Source organism: Canis lupus, chromosome 4, assembly GCF_048164855.1.
Source record: "Canis lupus baileyi chromosome 4, mCanLup2.hap1, whole genome shotgun sequence".
Classification (NCBI taxonomy): domain Eukaryota; kingdom Metazoa; phylum Chordata; class Mammalia; order Carnivora; family Canidae; genus Canis; species Canis lupus.
In genome coordinates, this window is record NC_132841.1 from 50,858,536 (window position 1) to 50,878,707 (window position 20,172).

The window sequence follows — 20,172 nt, forward strand, 5'->3', positions numbered from 1 at the left end:
TCTTTCTCAGGAAAAAGATGTGACTCCAGATAAAAATCTACTGCCCAAAGTGCAAGATGCTGCACTGTGGTTGGAGACATTGTCAGACACGAAACCTGCCAAGACTTCCCTCTCCACCATCTCCTCCATTGCTGACTTCTTCCTTGCACTAACCATCTGCAACTCTGTCATGGTCTCCACAACCACTGAGCCAAGGCAGAGGGTAAGGATCACTGAGGGTGGGTGGTGGAAGGGATGGAAGGAGATCTAGGGGTAAGAAGTAAAGCCCTGAACAGAGAGACAAGACTCTTGAGCCCTAGTCACAGGAACACCATGTCATCACCGTGAGACCTTGAACAGATTTCTTATTTTTTCTGGGCCTTAGTTTCCTCATTTTTTAAATAAAATGGAAGAAGTCCTATATGAGCTTTCTATATAATTTTCAAATTCTGTATCTGTCTATAGGGTAGGTATTAAGAGTTAATATTTACTGAGTACTTGCTTTGTGCCAGGCTCCATGCCAAACACATCACCTGCATTATCATTTAATCATCACAATCCAAAAACCCAATGAGGTATGTCCGTAGATTTCACAAATGGAGACACAGTGGTTCAGAGAGTTTCAGCAACTTAAAGAAGGATGTATGATTGATACACAGCAGAACCATCTGTACAACTCCATGATAATATCACATTATACTGGTCTTTGCTTTTATGTGAGGGAAAAATAATATAAAATTATTATTATTATTATCATCATCATCATCATCATCATCATCACCACCATGGGTGAAGTTCTGCCAATTTAGAGACAATGCAGCTGGATGGCCATTTTTAGAAGTTTATACTCTGAATTGTTTTTCAGTACTAAAGATAGATTGATCTTCAATTATCCACAAACTCTCACCCAAGCTCCCTTATGAGTGATACTGGTGGTAATAATTGAGTATTATAACTGGTACCTATGAAATCAAGAAAACAGGGTCACCCAGGTACCAACCAGAGTCTCCCATTATTATACCTAGATCCCAAAACACTCTGAAAAGGCATTCCAACCACTGAAAACTCACAAAGTTATCACAAAATTTTAGGGAGTTTTGGGAGGCAGGAAATGTTATCTGAGAAATTAATTCTACTTTCAAGAAAGAAAGAAGTACATTTTGAGAAGGACAGCATCCAACCTCCAGTTTTCAAGTTATTGAGACATTAGCTGGCAGGTAGCTCAGGAGTTCAATCTCTGGAGCCAGACAGACTCAGATTTGCTGAGTCTCACAGAGGAGAGAAGACTTGCCCATAATTGCTGAAACCCCCAAATAATCCATATATTACAAAATGAGCTTCATATTCTTCCATAAAACAGCTTAATATTTTTTCCAACACTGAGAGTTAATGTTCCACTTCCCTTCTTTGACTACAAGGTCACCATGCCACCCTTGACCAAGGCTCTGGGGACATCCCTGGAGAAGATTCAGCAGCTCTTCCACAGATTGAAGCTTTTGAACCTCAGCCAATCATTCTCATCTACTGCACCCTCTGATATCGACCTGGGGGAGAGTTTGGGGGCCAACATGCCTACCACAGACTCAGAAGAGAGAGACGATGCTTCTGTGTGCAGTGGAGGCTACTCCACCGATGGTGGCTATAGGAGCAGCACATGGGACCAGGGCGACATCCAGGGGTCTGGATTGGATGCTTCCTTCGAGAAGGTTCTGGAGGCCCCAGCTCTAGGACTGGCCAGCCCTGAGCTTTATTATGAAGCTGAGAGCCCTGATGAGGCAGCCCTGGTACACGCAGCCCATGCCTACAGCTTCACGCTGGTGTCCCGGACACCTGAGCAGGTGACTGTGCGCTTGCCCCAGGGCACCTGCCTCACCTTTGACATCCTCTGCACCCTGGGCTTTGACTCTGTCAGGAAAAGAATGTCTGTGGTTGTGAGGCACCCACTGACGGGTGAGATCATCGTCTACACCAAGGGCGCAGACTCGGTTATCATGGACCTGCTGGAAGACCCAGCATGCGGTGAGTCCCACCTCACCAGGGCTCCAGGAAGAGGGCTCCCTGGTTTAAGAGGCAGCACAGGACAGTAATAACGAGGGTGGGTTATAGTGTCACTTAGTCCAGCAGGTCCTAACTTGAACAGAAGCCACAAGATGCTTTCCTCAGAGGAGATTCCTTAAATCATGCTGCATTCTGCACCTCCTTGCTCTGGAGAATTACAGTGCTCATGAGCTTATTAAAGACTTAGGGCAGTCTTATACTGGAGAAACCTCTAACTTTATCCTATTCTGCTTTTCCAAACATTTAAACATAGATTATCTGTACACAATTTTTTCCTACCAAAACACCCATTAATATATGCTAGAACACACTGTGGTCCTAACTCTTAGTTTTATAGAGAAGCCAGCTGAAACCAGGGAGGGAAGTGACTTAAGAGAGGTACACAGATAACCAGTGGTAAATTCTAGGCCCAGGTACCTTGAATCTCAGTTCAGAGCTCTTTCCATGCCACCAGAACTCCGCACCAGGCTCAGTTTGCTCTGGGAAACCTCAGGTGTCCCTCTTTGTCATCCTTTTCCCCAGCCTCCCCCAAGTGGATTTTCATAAATTTGAGCCAAGCCAGAAAAATGTTCCAAAGTCCCTACATATCAGTGTCCAATTTTGGAGCAGCATGAATTAGTGTGCAGACGCTTTCTGATTGCTAACAAGAAGAAGACAGTTATGGGGCTATGATTCTCCCAGGATAGTAGATTCCAGCCAAGCTTTAGAATTGCCCAGGCAGCCCTGTGCCTCCTGCATTATCAGCTGTGGATCAAAGCCAAGAGGTTCATGGGGATTGATGAGTGTTTAGAATGGGAAGGGAGCTAATTAGGTCTCTTCATCCCCAGACTCTGGCAAACTGAGTGAATTTGGTATTTCTGAGTCAAGGGAACCACGGCACTCTATCCCTGGGCAACAGCCATCCAAGCTGCCCTGGAGATGTTTTTTTTAATTTGTTCCTCACCTGATTCCAAATGGATTTGGAGATGCTTCCAATAAAAGACACATACACAATATTACTATAAAAATTGAGAACTCTTTGAAAAGGAGGGAGGAAAATAACCCTAGGTAAAATATATTTAGAGTGTCTGAACATTCAATTTGATCCTGAGGCTCCTGGTAGCCTAAGCAAAAAAGTAAACTCCAGGTCACACAGGTAGAAGGCAAAAGGATTTTATCTCAGGGAGCTAACATTTTTGAAAATAAAATATTATAGATAGTGCACAATAAGCACAGACTGTGCTTAAGGCACCAGAGAAAAAGTAGTATTTGAAAAATGAGATAATTTTTTAAAGGATTTTTATATTGGATAAAAACAGCCTTGGAATTGTATCAGGGAAAAGATCAGAGCTTTGTTGGACTTCCTTATATTTATATTACTGTAAAGAATTGTATGTTTAATTTTGCATCATAGGGAGGGAATAGATGAGATACACAAAACCTGTTTACTACATAGGGCCTCAAGATTCCAGCCCCAGTAAAGAAGGATTCTGAAGGCTTTTCCCAGCCCAGCTTTACACAGTGGCAATCAGTATCTGATTAGTGATGTCGGTGACACCTTAGGTAAAGGAGGTGGAAATGGCATCAATCCTGCCCCATGCCCACCAACCGAGGCTGAAAAATTCTTTTTTGTTTTTAAAGATTTTTATTTATTTATCTATTCATGAGAGACACAGAGAGAGAGAGGCAGAGAATAGGCAGAGAGAGAAGCAGGCTCCCTGCAGGGAGCCTGATGCAGGACTCGATCCCAGGACCCCGGGATCACAACCTGAACCGAAGGCAGACACTCAACCGCTGAGCCACCCAGGTGCCCCTGAAAAATTATTTTTATCTGATAGATAAAAGCACTAGATTTTCAGGAGAAAAAGATTAAAGAAAATACATCAGACTTCATCAAAGGAACTTTGAACAACACAATGAAATATCTTTTCATGCTAGACTTATAGAAAATGCAAAAAATATTTTTCCTAAGGCCATTTCCTGTTACAGAAAGAAAGCCTAATTCAGAAAACCCAATGTGATGAAAAACGTAGCAATGAGATTCATATCTATGGCTGTCTTGAGACCTAAGTTGATATAAAGACTGAAGTAGACAACGGAGGGGATAATGGAGGGTATGTCTAAGACTCAGTCAACAACTGGTCATTCAGAGCTAAACTGGCTACATGGAAAACACCTGAGATAACAACAAAGATTTAGACTTCTGGTCCTCTGATTCAGCAGGGCTTCAGCTGGACCTGGGAACCTCTATTATTTGCAGCCCCTGCCAAGGATGCAAGCAAAGAGATATGAATCCCAGAGTAGGGGTGATTCTGATGCAAACACGTGTTTGGGATCAATATCTAAGACAACCTGTCTTCCCTAAATAGGACTTTTCTCAGCCAGGCTTTTGATCATCTCATAGAGAGCAGAGAATTTAAGGTCTTCTAGAGTTCACCTTCTGAGACATCATGACAACCAAGAAAGATTCTGTGTTTCTGGGGTGGGTTATAAGGGGATTCCTCCTCACAGTTTCAGAGTGTTAGAAACAAGGATTCCCAAGCATTTGTACATGACTTCATGGAGAACAATGACTATTTGACAGTAACTGACATGGATGTGGAAAAGAAGATGAGGAAAATCCAAGTCAGAACCCAGAAGCATCTAGATTTATATGCAAGAGATGGCCTTCGAACACTGTGCATCGCCAAGAAGGTAAAAAAAAATTCCTCCTTTAGTAGTTATAAGGCCTCGACCCCGAGTCTGTCTTTTCTTTATAGAAGACCCTTACTATTGGTGGTTTTAATATTTTCAAAATCAGCTATTCTGACTCACCACAAAGACCCAGGATTTTGGCAGTTTTGCTGGGGCAGAACTCTAAACAGCAAGGTTCCATATCAGCGTGGCTTTGTTGTTCTCTGTTTTTCATTATATGTACATATAATTGGTAACCCATAACTCATAAAAGAGTTTTCAATGTTATAATTTTACCCTCAAAGTAGCTTTTTAAGTTTTGCATTTTTTGCCTAGAATGAAATTTGGGAGATATGTGATCACAAAAATCAGTATTTCTGGTTTCTCTTAAAAATTTAGAGGATCTGATGAACAAGGTCTCAGTTCTTGAACAGCCACTAATGGCGAGAGCCTTGTAGTAGCTGGTCCCTTTAATAAAGCGTATATATTCCCCTGTGTTCTGCAATGGTGACAGACCTACCTTCCCTGTTGTATTGACCTTGGTCCAGCTATAGTCATGTAATTACCCACCTCTCACCTTGCAACCCTTTGACTTTGCAGCCCCTGCCAGGGAGGCAGGCAAAGAGATATGAATCTCAGAGTAGGGGCATCTAATGAGGCACCTAAAATCAGATAGGGGAGCTATGATGACATGCACTTCTAGATGACTAAACGTGGTTTCTTCTCTATAAATCCCCAGAGGTCTTCATCTCTTTTATGATGCTTAGTGCAAGAAAGTTTAAGAGCACCCACTTTATACTCAGACCTACCTGGATACAAGTCCCAGTCTCACCACTTGCCCGTTGTGTGACCTTGGGAAAGTTTCTTCACCTCTCTGAGTTTGGGATTTTCTTATCTATAAACTGGTACTAATGCTCCCTACCTTATACAGTTGTCATGGAAATTAACTAAAGTAACACATATACATACATACAGTGCCTGAGACAGTGACCAGTGCTTACTATTCCATAAATTATAATTATATCCTTACCACCTTCTATTTTCCATTGAAATTATTTGTGCCTGTTTTGCTTCCTCTAATGAGATTATGAATTCCTCAAGAGCAAAGGCCTAGCTGTGTTCCTTGGTTTTCCCCATAGTGCCATGTGCAGAAGAAAAATCAAGGAATATCTGATTGTTGAACAAAAGAATAATTTGTTTCTATAAGAGACAGTAATGCATGTGATGCCAACAGAGGCATCTAAACATGCTATGACTCCCAGGGAGGAAGATTTGCCCTCCAGTTGGATTCTTCCAGTTATTGAGTGGGATAGTCTACCAAGCTATGTAAGATCTGATTGCTGTTTACTTTCCCAGCCTCATTGCTGCTTCCTCTCTATCTGGCTCTCCATCCCTAAGCCAACTGGTTTGTTCAACTGAACAGAAAGAAAGCTGAGTTCATGCTGTTTTGTGGCCTTTGCATTTGCCCCCCTCCATGACTGATCCCTTCTCATCATTGGATCTCAACTTGCATGTCACTTTGTCTAAGAGAACTGAAGATGCAAATGAAATAACCCTCCAGCTTTCTCCTATCTAGTCACACTCCATCATGTCACCATCATTGTTTTCTGTAAAGAACCCCTTAAAATTATCTGTCCTTTTAAATAATTTATTTGAATAAATGTCTCTCAACCTCCACTAGCACGTAAGTCCAACCATGCAGGAATCTTGTCTGTCTTGATCACTGCTATACTTCCAGTGCCTAGAGCACAGCAGGGGCTTAATGGTGATAATGGAACATGAAGATCAATCTTTCATTGATTTGTGCATTCAAAAAAAAAAATTGAGAAGAAATAATTGTCTAGGGAATAGGGAAGCTCAAACAGGCCTATAGGATGCCCAGCATATAAGAATGGGGTGGGATTCACCCTGCATTGGGAAAGAGCCTCTTCCTGTCCTGCAGGTCATAAGCGAAGATGACTTCCAGCGATGGGCCAGTTTCCGGTATGAGGCAGAGGCATCCCTCGAGAATCGAGATGAGCTTCTAATGGAGACTGCACAGCATCTGGAGAATCAACTCACCTTACTCGGTAGCTAAAAATAAGTCATCACTAAATTAAAAAAAAAAAAAATGAATGCTACAAGCTGGAGAGGGAGTTCTTGGCCATGACTCTGACATTGCTGCACATGTGTCTCAATTAGGAGCCTTCCCTGGAGTGCCCTTCCAGGTATTTGGTGCAAATGGTGCCGATATCCAACCCAAACTTGACAAGCCACTTCCTGAGGATGCCCACGAACATTCCTATACTTCCTTCTGGATGAAGCCTAGGTTGCTTCTCCTCCATTTATTCAACTGTTTATTGTGCACCTACTATGTGCCAAATAGCATGCTAGGCACTGGAAAAGGAACAAGAGTCATAAGCTCTATCCTCTCAGAGCTGGAAACTAGATGATTAACAAGAATTTCAACCAAGTGTGATGAGGCCTGAGCTGGAAGATTTGCCTGTGGTATAGGAGCCCAAGTAGAAGGTGCTGACCTAGCCTGGGGCCAAAGAGAGTGCTGGAAGGCAGGAACTGAGCAGAGCAGAGGAACTGGTCAGACAAATACAGTTTTCAGGCAGAGGGAGGGGCCCAAATGAAGAGCTAGACAGGAGACAGCCTAGATAGCCTGGAAACCCCAAGGTCTGCTGTGGCTGGACCACAGAGTGTAGAGGAGAAATGATGTGAGGGGGGAAAGCTCAGAATGATACAGGTTATGAAGGACACATAAATCATATGCTAACAGTTTAAAGAGAAGGGAGTAAAAGCAGGAATAGACTCATGCTTTACAAAAATAACTATGGCTGCTGCTGTATGGAAGTTCAGTTCATACGCCAAGGTAATGATGAGAAGCAGGGAGACCAGCTAAGAGAAAGTGCTGTTTCTGTAAGAGGTAAAGCATTACCCAGAGAGATGGAGGAGGCTTTGTTTATCAGGGTTAATCACCTCACAGCTGGGAGCAAAATCTGGAAAAGGCAAGACCTGATGCATGCCATGCTGACTAAATGGCTAAAGACTTCTTTCATTTTGGGAGGCAATGCTGAGCTGGGGAAGAGGGCCAAATCTTGGTCTTGTGCTGTGTGCTCAGGGACCCATCCTCTCACTCCCCTGAGCTCTAGCTTCTTCTGCATATAAATCACACTGCTCCTAGCTTTCAGACAGGCAGAGGTACAAGAGGAAAGAACCAGGGTTGCTGTAAGAAGACGGTGATGCCTTTATGTATTAAAGGTAGCAGCAAGATTCAGCAGGAAGGGTGGCAAACAGGGGGAGATGATTTGTTCCCCACCACTCTCAGTCTTTTTGTTTCCCCTGTGTTTTGACTCCAGGGCCTTTGCCTGCTGCCTCCCAAAGCCCCTCTGAAAGTTGCCCATGAGAACCTATTTTAACAGGAACCAGAGGGTAGCCAGACCACACAGCTCTATCTACACACAAGGCCACAGAATGTCATCCTATTAAGGCACATGACTCCCCCCTCACCCCTTTGAGGTTGCTTTTGTTTGGGGGGAGCACTCTGGTCTCAGTGAGAAGTGCTCCTCAGCTGATTCTGCATGAAAGAAAACATGCTTATCAGGATCTTTTGGCTTCCCTTGCTGGGAAAGACTTTCACAACCTTTCTGCTTCATTTTTCCTTTCACACAAATGTGTTTTTCCTTTTTTTCTCCTTCACTCTGCTTCCCTGTAATATAAATCAGCTTCAGAATCTCACCTTCCAGGCTAACCCTTAGAGGGAAAAACAAGGACTGAACCATCACTTTTCATGGGGTTGTTTATCTGCACACTTGGGCCTACAGTACAAAAGAGGCACATTTCAGGATAGAGTCATTATTTTTGTTCCCTCAAGGTGGCTTGGGATAAAGAGAATTGGGGCTGGGAAGAGACTTCATCTTACCACCAAGAATCTGCTGTGCCACTAAAGCTGCATTGCATTCACACTAGGTCCCACACTATAAAATGATCTTTTCAATATGCACCCAGTGTAACTGCTTTGCCAGCCTATTGTCACTAGGGATTATTAAAAGAAATGAAATGCCTTGCTCCTGCCCAGAGTAAAATGGGTAGCCATTAGTCTGTTGTCTGAAGTGAATCTCAATTTAAATGCAGATTAATTTATGCTTAATCACTTAGCAACTATTTGATATTTGGGTATACATTCATCAGGGTTGGTGCAAAGCTTGAGATCATTCAAAAATTATAGAGTCTGCATATTTAATTCCAAGAATATCATCAAAAACCTGAGTCCCTTTTCTGCCATGAGCTGTTACAGAGCAAAGTGTCTCCACTTCTCTCCATTCCTAGCTGCTAGGCCCACCCCCCAGGCTACTCCTCCATACCCCTGCTCAGCCTCTAATCTCATCCTGCTTCCCCCAATCTCCTGTCCATTCTCTAGAATGATCCTCTTAAAACTCAAAACTGATCCTGTCACTCTCCAACTTAACTCCCCTTAATAGTTTTTCTGTCTACCAAATAAATTCCAAATCCTATAATGCCCTCGCAAGGCTCTGCATGATCCAGCAGCCTTACATCCCTTCCTGGCCCCATCTCTCACCCCACTCTGCCTCCCTTTCTGTACCTTCTTCTACCCTGACCTCTGGGCTTTCATACATGCTCATCCTCTACCTGGAACTATCCTCCTTTGCCACTTCTCAGCCTTATCTTCTAGGTCTGAGCTCAAATGGCACTTCCTAACAAGGTCATCCCTGACTTTTTTTTTTTTTTTTTGAAGATTTTATTTATTTATTCATGAGAGACACAGAGAGAAGGCAGAGACATAGGCAAAGGAAGAAGCAGGCTCCTCACAGGGAGCTCCATGTGGGACTCAATCCCGGAACTATGGGATCACATCCTGAGCTGAAGGCAGACGTTCAACCACTGAGCCACCCAGGCGTCCCCATCCCTGACTTTATAGCTGAAGTTCAGGTCTCTTAACATATGTTCAGCTGGCACCCTGTGCTTTTCTTCTCATATCGTTCAAATATAAATCCTTTTTCAACAAGCTTTTGAGCTGCAAGAGGTTAGAGACCAGCTCCATTTCACTGCTGTACCCTACCTAGGTGCTTAGCATAGCCTAGAACATGGGAATATTTAATAATCAGTGTTTGGCTTGTTAGGGTTTTAGGGACCTTAGGCAGTTTTTCACTCTAATTGTAAGCTCTGGTGTCTTTGATCACTCCAGGAGCCACTGGAATCGAAGACCGGCTACAAGAAGGGGTTCCAGACACAATTGCAGCTCTGCGGGAAGCTGGGATCCAGCTCTGGGTCTTGACTGGAGATAAGCAGGAGACAGCAATCAATATCGCCTATTCCTGCAGATTGTTAGATCAGGCTGACACTGTTTACTCCATTAATACAGAAAGTCAGGTGAGGCCAAAGTAGAGACCAATGCAGAACAGCCCTTAAGCCAATAAGAAATAGGCTTATGGGTGGGATTTGGGTACACAGGTGAAGCACCTCTACCCCCAAAATATCACTGAACTTTGGAGCTCAGAGGCCCCCGAAAGTCATCCACCTCATCCCCATGCATCATTGACCAGTTTGATTATATTACATCTGGTAGTACATGTTAGAAAGTTTTGATCTTCCAAATTCCACCCCTCGACCCAATCTCCACATTTTACAATGAGAAAACTAAAGACCCTTGAGACTAAGGCCCTTGCCCAGGATCACCCTGGTAGTTTCTGACAGAACTAGGTCTAGAACACGGTTCTTCTCCCAGGCCAGTGCTATCTGCATTATTCCATATTATTTGCTCACAGAACCCCAATTGTCAGTTTCTTATACTTAGGACTAACTCTCCCATTGAAAAAGCTGTACTTAAATTGAAACAATTCTGAGCTTAAAATTTCAGCTCCAATTCATATGTCAAACTGGTTTGCTACAGAATAAAACTGAAGGGAATGATTCATGAGACCAGTATGTTTTGTTGGGATGGAAGAGTGTGTGTGTGAGAGAGAGAGAGAGAGAGAGCAGAGTCCTAAAACTGCAATTTTCAACCCCCAGTAGGTTGTGGGTGGCAGGGGATGGGGTTTGGAGAGAGGGCTGTGTAAAGTCTGAAGAAGAGTATTCAAAGTTATAATACAATTTTATATTTAGGAGAAGAAATCTATTTTCACAATGCAAACTGCAGAAAGCGAAGTTCCAACATCTTGGCTGATGAATATGGGAAGTAGACTTTGAGATGTATGCTCCTACCAAGAGGAAGCAAGCAGGAAAAGCTCTGTATTAGAGAGGCGGTGGGAGAAGGGCACTGGGAGACCTAGGTGTACCATAAGGAAAGGAATAGAGAAGGAGGAAGATGGAAAAGAACAGTACAGAAAAAGGAGGTAGAAAAGATGCTGGAACCTCACTCTCTTGGTTTTGCTTAAGACTGATTGGACACAGGAGGATTTTGTTTTGTTTTGCTTGCTTGTTTTAAAGGCTTTATTTATTTATTCATGAGAAATACATAGAGAGAGGCGAGACATAGGCAGAGGGAGAAGCAGGCTTCCTGCAGGGAGCCCAATACAGGACTTGATCCCAGGACCCTGGGATCATGACTCGAGCTGAAGGCATATGCTCAACCACTGACCCACTCACGTGGGAGGGTTAAATCTGGTTTTTATTTTGTAAAGAATCCACATATTTTTTTTAAAAATAGTATATACTATGAAAAGTGACTGAGGCTCTTTGTAAGAATTGGAAAAATCACTTTCTTGTCAGGCGCACAGATTATGCTGGGATTAGATTAAACCCCAATGAATTTTCAAAATGAAAATAATCTTGGGGAAATCTTTGGCATTAATATTATGCTTAGGAAAGAAAGTAATTTGCTGCTTGCTTGAGTACTTGATCCCTGTAATAACATTGATATCTGACTGCCCTGCTTGCAATGGAAATTCTATTTGCAATGATTATTTCACTCCAGGTGATTCCAGAAGGAGGACAGGGGCAAACTTGTGAGTCAGCCAGCCCAAGATGGATAGAGTAGGCTTTTGTGTTTTCTGTTAAATGCATTCTTCTAGGAAGCTGAAGATGTTTAGCAATTAATTAGCCAACATTCCTAAGGAATAGTGGGTCACATTTCATGTTTTGTTCAGTCACTGTTGACTCATTTAAAGTCATCTGGGATCCTCTCAGATGGTACCTGAATATTAAGCCCTGTCCACACCTTGAACTGGGAAAAAAATGGTGGCTACATGGATATGTTAAGCCAGAAACTGGGGAAATCCATTCCAAATCTCAGGTTTACTTAGACTCTAGTTTAATGTAATTATGTATTCAGTGAATATCTCCTCCAAGGGTTTTAGTCTGCCTAATTCAATATATATTGATTCAGGTCTACTGTTTCTTTGTTATGTATCTTAACGTGCTATAAGCACGTTATGGGAACTCTCTAGACCTCAGGGTTCACAGTCATAAAACGAATTACTAACCCATCACTGAAAGTGCTGGTCTATCAAGGAATTCAGAAGGGATTAGAGTATTAAATAGAAACTAATAACAGCAATGATTATTATCACTATTAGTAACATATGTTGAAAACTAAATATGGTCCAGGTACCATACCTCCCTGAACTTCATTCTCTTCATATGTAAAATAGGAATTAGAAAATTTTATTTCTATTGGGAAGATTAAATAAGATCATAGAAGAAAAATACTTATTAGCACAGTATTTGTGTTAGTTAACAAATTACTTCAAAATTTAGTGGCTAAAAACAACCAACATTTACTGTCCCACAGTTTCTGTGGGTTAGGAGTCCAGAGGCAGCATAGCTGAGTACCTCTGGATCAAGGTCTTACTGGAGGTTGCAGTCAAGCTGTCAGTCAGGGCTGTGGGTTCATCTGAAGGCTCAACTGGTGAGTTGTTTGGGCATGGAGAGAAGGCCTTCCAAGCTCACAGAAATGATTGCTGGCAAACTTCAGTTCCTCACCACGTGGGCCTCTCTGTAGAGCTGCTTCACAATATGGTAGCTGCTTTCTCCCACAGCAAGCCATCCAAGAGAAAGGGAAAATAGTGCCAAATTGGAAGCCATAGTCTTTTTGTAAGCTAACATGGGAAGTGACATGCCATCACTTTTGCAGAATTCTCTACATTAGAAAGGAATTGATAGATGTGGCTCACATCCAAGGGGAAGGATTGCACAGGGGCATGCATTCCAGGAGGGAAGGGATCATTGAGAACCATCTTAGAGGCTCCCTACTACAGTACCTGGCATATACTAAAGGTTAAATGAATGGCAATTATTATGGTTATTATATCACACTTTGAAATAAGTAAATTCAGAGATTTAATTTTTAAACTTATATCTACAATGACTTCCTGCAGCCATATGTTGAAGGAATTTATATAATTTGTGCCGGCCCCAACTCACAGCAAGGACTGTCTTGATCTCTTTCCCAGATAAGTGCTTCAGGCATAACCACCCACTCCTGGAACTACTTCCTGTCACCCCTTTAGTTCTGGGTGTACCCTATTGCTTGCAACACTCAATTTAGCATTCCCTAAAGGAAGATTCAAGGATGATTAACTGTAGTTCTTCTCACTCCAGAATAAAGGACTCCAAATATTCTCAGAAGCTTCTAGATTAATGGTCCCCAAGTATATCATATAAGAACAATCTTCACAATTTTTGCCTAAATCTGCATGTTACCTTACTGTTTTTTAACAATTTCATTTAAATTGACAGACTTTGAACACTAAGTTTAAAATGTTAGTTCAAATGCACTTAATGTATTTTTAGAAGAATTTTTTTTAGCACTACAGTAAATGAAAATCATCATCCTTGCCATGGATAAAAGAACACTGCTAAATGAAGATCATGTGAACAAAACAATGCTATTAAAATCGATAATACAATTTACTGCCACAACTTTTCTCTACCTTTATTTGAAAGTAATGTTGCAAAATCTAAAAAGGTACTAAGGATATATTTAGAACCAAAATGTGACTTTATCTCTGATACAGTCAAAAGTAAAAAAGGAAAATTGATAAGAGCAAATAAGTTCTTCACTTTGTTTCAGGGTAATCAGAAAAAATCCATAAGAAGTTTCTTTACATCAATAAGATGTTCACATTCATAGTCAGTTTTAACCAATAAGACCAACACATTCATACTAACAGATAAACACACAATGTATTTTTTCAATTAAGAAGCTGTAATTGAAGTAGTAATGATCTACCTCCCCTAGTAAGTTGGATAAGCTAGGGCAAGTTACTAAATTTCAGTTTCAATTCCTTCATCACCCAATTTCCTAAAGAGAACTGAAAGGACTTGTGAGAAAAAGAAAGCACTAAACCATCCTGACATATTGTCATTATTTATCATCACATTCATGTTATTTATTAGCTTATACTATCCCTGTATCTGTCACCATCTTGCTGAGCTACTTCCACTCCCATTCTCTAACAGTCTCTATTTTGCCATTAACTTGCTTCCAAATTAATATTGCTTTGATGCTTTTTTAAATATTGCAGAGAAATGTAAAAATCAAAGAATGATTCCTGGGTAATCTCTATGACGGTAGAGTTTCATTAGCTATTTTACTAAAGGATAAAGGGAGATTTTTAACCTGCATTTTCACTGTTGCTTATTAATACCATATTTATTATTCTAACTCAATAGGAAACCTGTGAATCCATCCTCAACTGTGCACTGGAAGAAGTAAAGCAATTTCATGGACCACAGAAGCCAGACCGCAAGTTCTTTGGGTTCTGTCTACCTTCCAAGACACTACCGCCCACCTCAAGAGCTGCAGTTCCAGAAGTTGGATTGGTCATTGATGGGAAGACATTAAATGCCATTTTCCAGGGAAAGCTGGAGATGAAATTTTTGGAGTTGACTCAGTATTGCCGGTCTGTCCTATGCTGCCGTTCCACCCCACTCCAGAAGAGTATGATAGTCAAGCTGGTGCGAGACAAGTTGAGCGTCATGACCCTTTCCATAGGTATCCATCATTCGGAGATGTGGGTGCAGCTTGTGAAGCTGATCTGACAAGAAGCATAGACCAGAGGTGGGAAGGTCACATATCAAAATCAAGATACCCAGGCTGAGAATCACTTAGACTAAGAGAATTCAAAGTGACAGCCAAGATGTGGCAGGCAGGAGGTGAAGCAGAGGCTAAGTAGAGTGAAAGAGTGAATGAAAGTTCTCAGAATTAGCAGATCACTAAGGAAAAATTAGGACTTGAATGGAGGTTCAAGCCAAATGGAGGTTCAAATTCATGCCATTCACATAACTCAGTAATATGCACACAGGCCAACCCCATTCTGGGGTACAGACTATTTCCCTTTTGATACTTAACACAGGGCATAATTTAAACCTCAGGTATTTGTGGATTTGATATTCTGCTGAGTGTTGATGGCTGGTGGGGAGATTATGGAAGTTGAGCCTGCCCCATATGTTCATTCCTAAATATAAGGCCCAGCTGTCAACAAATGCTGACCTCTCTGTTGATAAAAAAAAATTCCTCATAGGGGACTAAACTTTAATCATGGTTAAGGCAGAGAAATAAAAACTGTGCTTACATCAAACCTTCCAGGAACAAGCAAATCTAGTTTATAAGAATATTCATGATCTGGTCTCTTTCCAGCCACATCCTTCATCAGAGCTACCATCCATTCCCCAACATTTGGCACTCTATGATCTAACCAAATGGAACTGCTTACCATTCTCCATGGTAATGGAGCTTTGTCCTATCTTTCTCACTCCTAGGCTTTTGCATAAGCAATTTTCTCCATAAAACACCCCATCTTCCAATCCCACCTAACCTTCCTTCTCTCTGAGAATGCCTACAGGACACAGACCTCAGAGCTGCAGAGCAATGGTATGCTTTCTGCAAGGGTCTGCTCAGTAGATCATGAGTTTCTTGAATAGAGATACCATATTAGTCTTACCATTTTGTCTGTGCCTTGCACATACCAAGCACATAGTAAATACTACATTCATTTAGGGATATTCCTACAGATGGTTCTATCCTTCCTACACAGACATGGAAAGAGATTTTCCTTCCTGGCATTTCAAATTAAGAAGCCTATTTATACCCCATTTTCTCCTGATTTCAGGTAAAAGCAATTCAAATTAAAAAAAAAAAATGAGGGAGTGGGCAGAAAGAATACAAGGTACAAAGCTTTAGCAACTGCATCCTAATTTTATTCCCTGAAATACATTTTATTCCCTGAATTATCCTCTTCAAAACTTTAGACACACACAAAGCAACAGCCCAGGACTGACTCCCTGCGGTAAGAAATTGGCTCTACTGCCACAGAAACAAAACCAGCAGAGTGAGCAATGGCATGATTCCACACCTCTACTTCCACTGGTTTGCTAACAGAAGAGGTTAAAGGGTGGATTTGTTCTCCATGGGGAAGATAAAAACAATGTACTGCTACACTATCATGAAAAAAAAATCATTATAAGAATAATGGCTACTTAAAATGACAACATATTTAAGATTAATTTCATTTCCAAATAAGAGAAGAAAATTCTCTCCCCTCCATATTCTCTAATACATATTTAATTCCCTTCTATAATTCCCTCCTGGAAAAAGAGGGGGGCCAGGAGAAGAATGAAGGCAATGCAGTCCACAAACCATGGCCACCACGCTGAATCCAGCCTACTACATGTTTTTGCAGAGATACTAAGAATGATTTTTGTTTTTAACTGTAAAACCTGTAAGAAGATTCGCCTCTCAGCAAGAACAGTTGTTCAATTTTGCTTCTTGGCCCACAGAGTCTAAAATATTTACTATCTGGCCCCTTACAGAAAGAGTTTGCTAATCTCTAGTCTGAAAGTTAAAGCTTTGGGAAAAGCCAGGTTTGTAAGAAAAGCCTCACTGTATAGAGTTGTGCCGTCCAAAATGGTTGCCACCTAGCTATATGTAGGTATTGAAACTTAAATAGAATTTCACCAGCTGCATTTCAATCTTCTCATGGAGCTAGTGCTTTCCATATTAGACAGTAAAGATATAGGACTTTCTATCATCACAGAAAAACCTTTATGCCAGTGCTGGAAGCGGTGTATATCCATGCCCTAACCTCCAAATTCCTGAAACAAACACCATAGTTTGTTAAATGGGAATTCATCGTGACCAAATGTCCCTCAACCAAAAAAATCAATCTCATTTTCCTATTTTGAGAAACAAAACAACACCATCCCTGTCCTTGAACACCACTGACAATCTGATGATTTAGCTATCCAGATATTCCAGTAGTCTTAATATGGTAAATATTTTAAGTTATACTGTGTTAGAAAAGGTAGCAAAGATCTTCGTGCCAATGCTCCTGGGCCCCTTCCCTACCTGGTTTACCCTGGTGGGATCTCTATGTTGCTGAAATTCTCCATTTGCTCATTAATAAATGTAACATTTGTGAAGGCCTGTTTTTAAAAACTATAAAGCACTGCCCAAGCCTCACTTACTATTATACTCCCAATACCTAATATACCGAGATAAAAGACAATAAACATTTGTCGAATAGTAAATAGAGTTTTTTATCAAAGAAGAGACCTCTCTGTGGACAAATACCGACTTTTCCTATAGGACTATTCAGAGCAGTGTTAAAAGTATTCAATTACGTGTAAATGAGGACACTTTAGAGCCACTCATGTAACACCCTTTTCATTGTCAATCAGAAGTTAGGCCAGGAATAAAGACACTTCATGATGTCTCTTCGTTCAGGTGATGGAGCAAATGACGTAAGCATGATTCAAGCTGCTGACATTGGAATTGGGATATCTGGACAGGAAGGCATGCAGGTATTGCTCCCCTCAACTCTTCTCATTTCTTCCCTAATTCTCCTTGATCCTTTCTGGAGAGTTATGGAATTCCCCACAGTGTTGGAGGAACTTCTCCCCAAGAGCTTTGCATAATTATTACCTGAGAGTCATGGGGCTTCCATGCCTATACATAACCTCCATTCTTATATCCCTGTTGCTCAGTCCTTCTGATACAGAGGAAAATTGAAGGATGCTTAGCTTTTTTTCAGACTTCCAGTGATACCTGCATTCTAAAGCCAAAGAGTACTCAACCATTCAGGAAGGGCTAAGTCTTTTCCCCTGACTCCATTCTTCCTCCTTATAATCTCTACCCACATCCAAGAATGCAGTGCCCTCCATGAGCAGTGACAGATAAGGACATTTGAAAACATTTTTCAATTGCCATTTTAGTTTTAATGGCTAGATTGACCTATAAATTGTATGGTACACTTTAATAAGTATACCTAATTGAGTCAAAATTCAGCTTGAGACAAGCATATTAACTTAAGCTACTGATGTTTCCCACTAAAACAAACCCCACTTTGTGGTTCTGAATCATTAACAATTGTATTCCCACCACTGGTGTAGACAGGAGGCATTGCCTAAATTTGTTGGTGAGGATAAAAGAAAAGCTACCTTTTGAATACCTACCATATGCCAGCACTGTATTAGGCATCTCACATTTTTTATCCCAATTAATTTGAACAATCACAACCCTGTGTGTTAGGAATTATTACTCCATTTTTTTTCAGATGAAACTGATGAAGGGAAAGGTTAAACAGCCTGACCAAGATGCATACCAAGATCTGTAACCAGGCACTTCCAAACCCCATATTCTTAAAGGAGTACTAATGAACTATGTCATGTTCTGAACAATCCCAAGAGCAGAAGGCATATTTCAGCTCCATGTAAAGGAAGTGCTATCCAGCCATCAGCTCCATCTGAGAATGGAACAAATGGTCTGCCACAGGAGGCAACCAAGGGTATTGAGAGGTTTGAGCATTACTTGCATGGAAGCCCCTACTTTCTGGTTAACCATCGCATCTCTAGCCTGGTACTAACACATTTTAGGCCACAGTTTATCAGATAAATGGAAAGAGATGAAGGGCCAGGCGAGACCACTAGATCCTTACAAGCTGCCGTTCTTGGATTCTAGTGAGGTTTGGATTTTCCAGAAGAAAAGATGAAGTGTCCAAGTCCAAAGAACCACCCAAGAGTGCCACATAGTAACAAAGGATCTTTTTGGCCCTATCAGCTGTGGACCTAAAACCGAGCATAGCCCTCAAGGGAGATTCTTTGGCTTATTGGTAGCCATGGATAGAAGCTGATGTCTCTCTCTATTCTACCCTCTCAGGCTGTTATGTCCAGCGACTTTGCCATCTCCCGCTTCAGACACCTCAAGAAGCTGCTGCTTGTGCATGGCCACTGGTGTTACTCACGCCTGGCCAGGATGGTGGTGTACTACTTCTATAAGAACGTGGTGAGTAGCCCTATGCCAACCTCCCACCAAGGCTTTGGGAGGCCCTGCCAGGGGACCCACTCCCACCACAGTTGTAAGACAAACCATCTCAGCACAAGGGAGTAAATCAGGCTGGCCTAGATTTTGAATCCTGAAACTCTTTCCTACGAGCTCTGTGAACTTGAGCAATGTAATTCACTTCTCTGGGCCTCAATTTCTTCTTTGGTAAAATGGGCTAAGATTTTTGTGAAATTATTGTGAGCATTAGCCATTCTATATGGAAAACATCTGGCACATAGAAGGCAGCATGAGTGGTTACAAGAATAGACTCTTGAGTCAAACATATTTGGTTCAAATCTAGGCTCTTATATTTGGTAACTATACCTTAGTTTTACCATTTGTTGAATGGGGATGATAATAGTACCTTCCTCCTATATTTGCTAGAAGGATTAAATAAGAGCTTGTATATAAAGCGATTGGCACATAGTAATCACCCTATCAAGTCAACCATTAGTTTTATGATTATTGCTCTTGTCATTATTCTTAAATGGGCTCCATAAATGAGATTTACTTTCTGACTACGAGGAAAAAGGACTTTAAAAATAATAAGCCTGACATATATCTTCAATTTTCTCCTCAGATAGAGCCACCCCAATGCAAGAGCCATACCCCACCTCCTGAGAAAGTACAGGTTTAAGACTGGATCCATGGTTTCCACCTGAGACTCTATGTATCATTTCAGCTTCCCCAGCCTTTGCAGCAGGAAATTCACAGAGGTTGGGACATTAAATATCTAGTGGCAAAAATATTTAGAATGAGGAGGTCGTCTGGATTTTAGTCTTGCCTGACTCTAGCATGCTGTGTGAACTTCAAAGAGTCACTTACCCTCTCTGAGCCTTGGTTTCCTCATCAATAATATGAAGACACTAGGACTCCTTCTGTCCCTAAGGTATTATCAGGAAAGCATGTAACACTATACAAATACAATCACAGCTTGAAGATAGCATTGTTTCTCCTAAAAAAAATGTGTTCATTTCTATCTTGTTGATAAGGGCCCAAAGCAGGCACACATCAACTGAGGTATTAAAACTGTCAGAGGTTCTTGTTTAAAAAGCCCTTGATTAACAATGGGTATTGCAAGAAGCCAAAATATTGCTGTTCTCCTAAGGAAGGGAACAAGAGGCCTGAGTTTTCATTACCTAGTTCAAGGACCTTTGAATAATCCCCAAGAGTCTCCAAACAGAATCCGATTCCTATTTGCATAAGGAAAAAGGGAG

General features: G+C 41.4%; 1 protein-coding gene across 14 annotated transcripts in view; it reads left to right on the forward strand.

The window, feature by feature from the left end:
* Positions 1 to 20,172, forward strand: part of ATP10B (ATPase phospholipid transporting 10B (putative)) — a 331,154-nt gene that overhangs the window by 264,533 nt on the left and 46,449 nt on the right. For 12 of the 14 annotated variants that reach the window (XR_012029896.1, XR_012029895.1, XM_072824280.1 and 9 more), the window contains 8 exons: positions 11 to 202; positions 1,398 to 1,998; positions 4,601 to 4,710; positions 6,632 to 6,758; positions 9,881 to 10,065; positions 14,308 to 14,629; positions 17,360 to 17,436; positions 18,791 to 18,916. Coding sequence is in view for 12 of the 14 variants with exons in the window: in XM_072824280.1 (XP_072680381.1) it covers positions 11 to 202; positions 1,398 to 1,998; positions 4,601 to 4,710; positions 6,632 to 6,758; positions 9,881 to 10,065; positions 14,308 to 14,629; positions 17,360 to 17,436; positions 18,791 to 18,916 (1,740 nt within the window). In the remaining 2 variants the exon portion in view is untranslated. Of the gene's footprint in view, positions 1 to 10; positions 203 to 1,397; positions 1,999 to 4,600; positions 4,711 to 6,631; positions 6,759 to 9,880; positions 10,066 to 14,307; positions 14,696 to 17,359; positions 17,437 to 18,790; positions 18,917 to 20,172 lie in introns of those variants that run through there. The other 2 variants (XM_072824282.1, XM_072824277.1) reach the window with 2 other exon arrangements.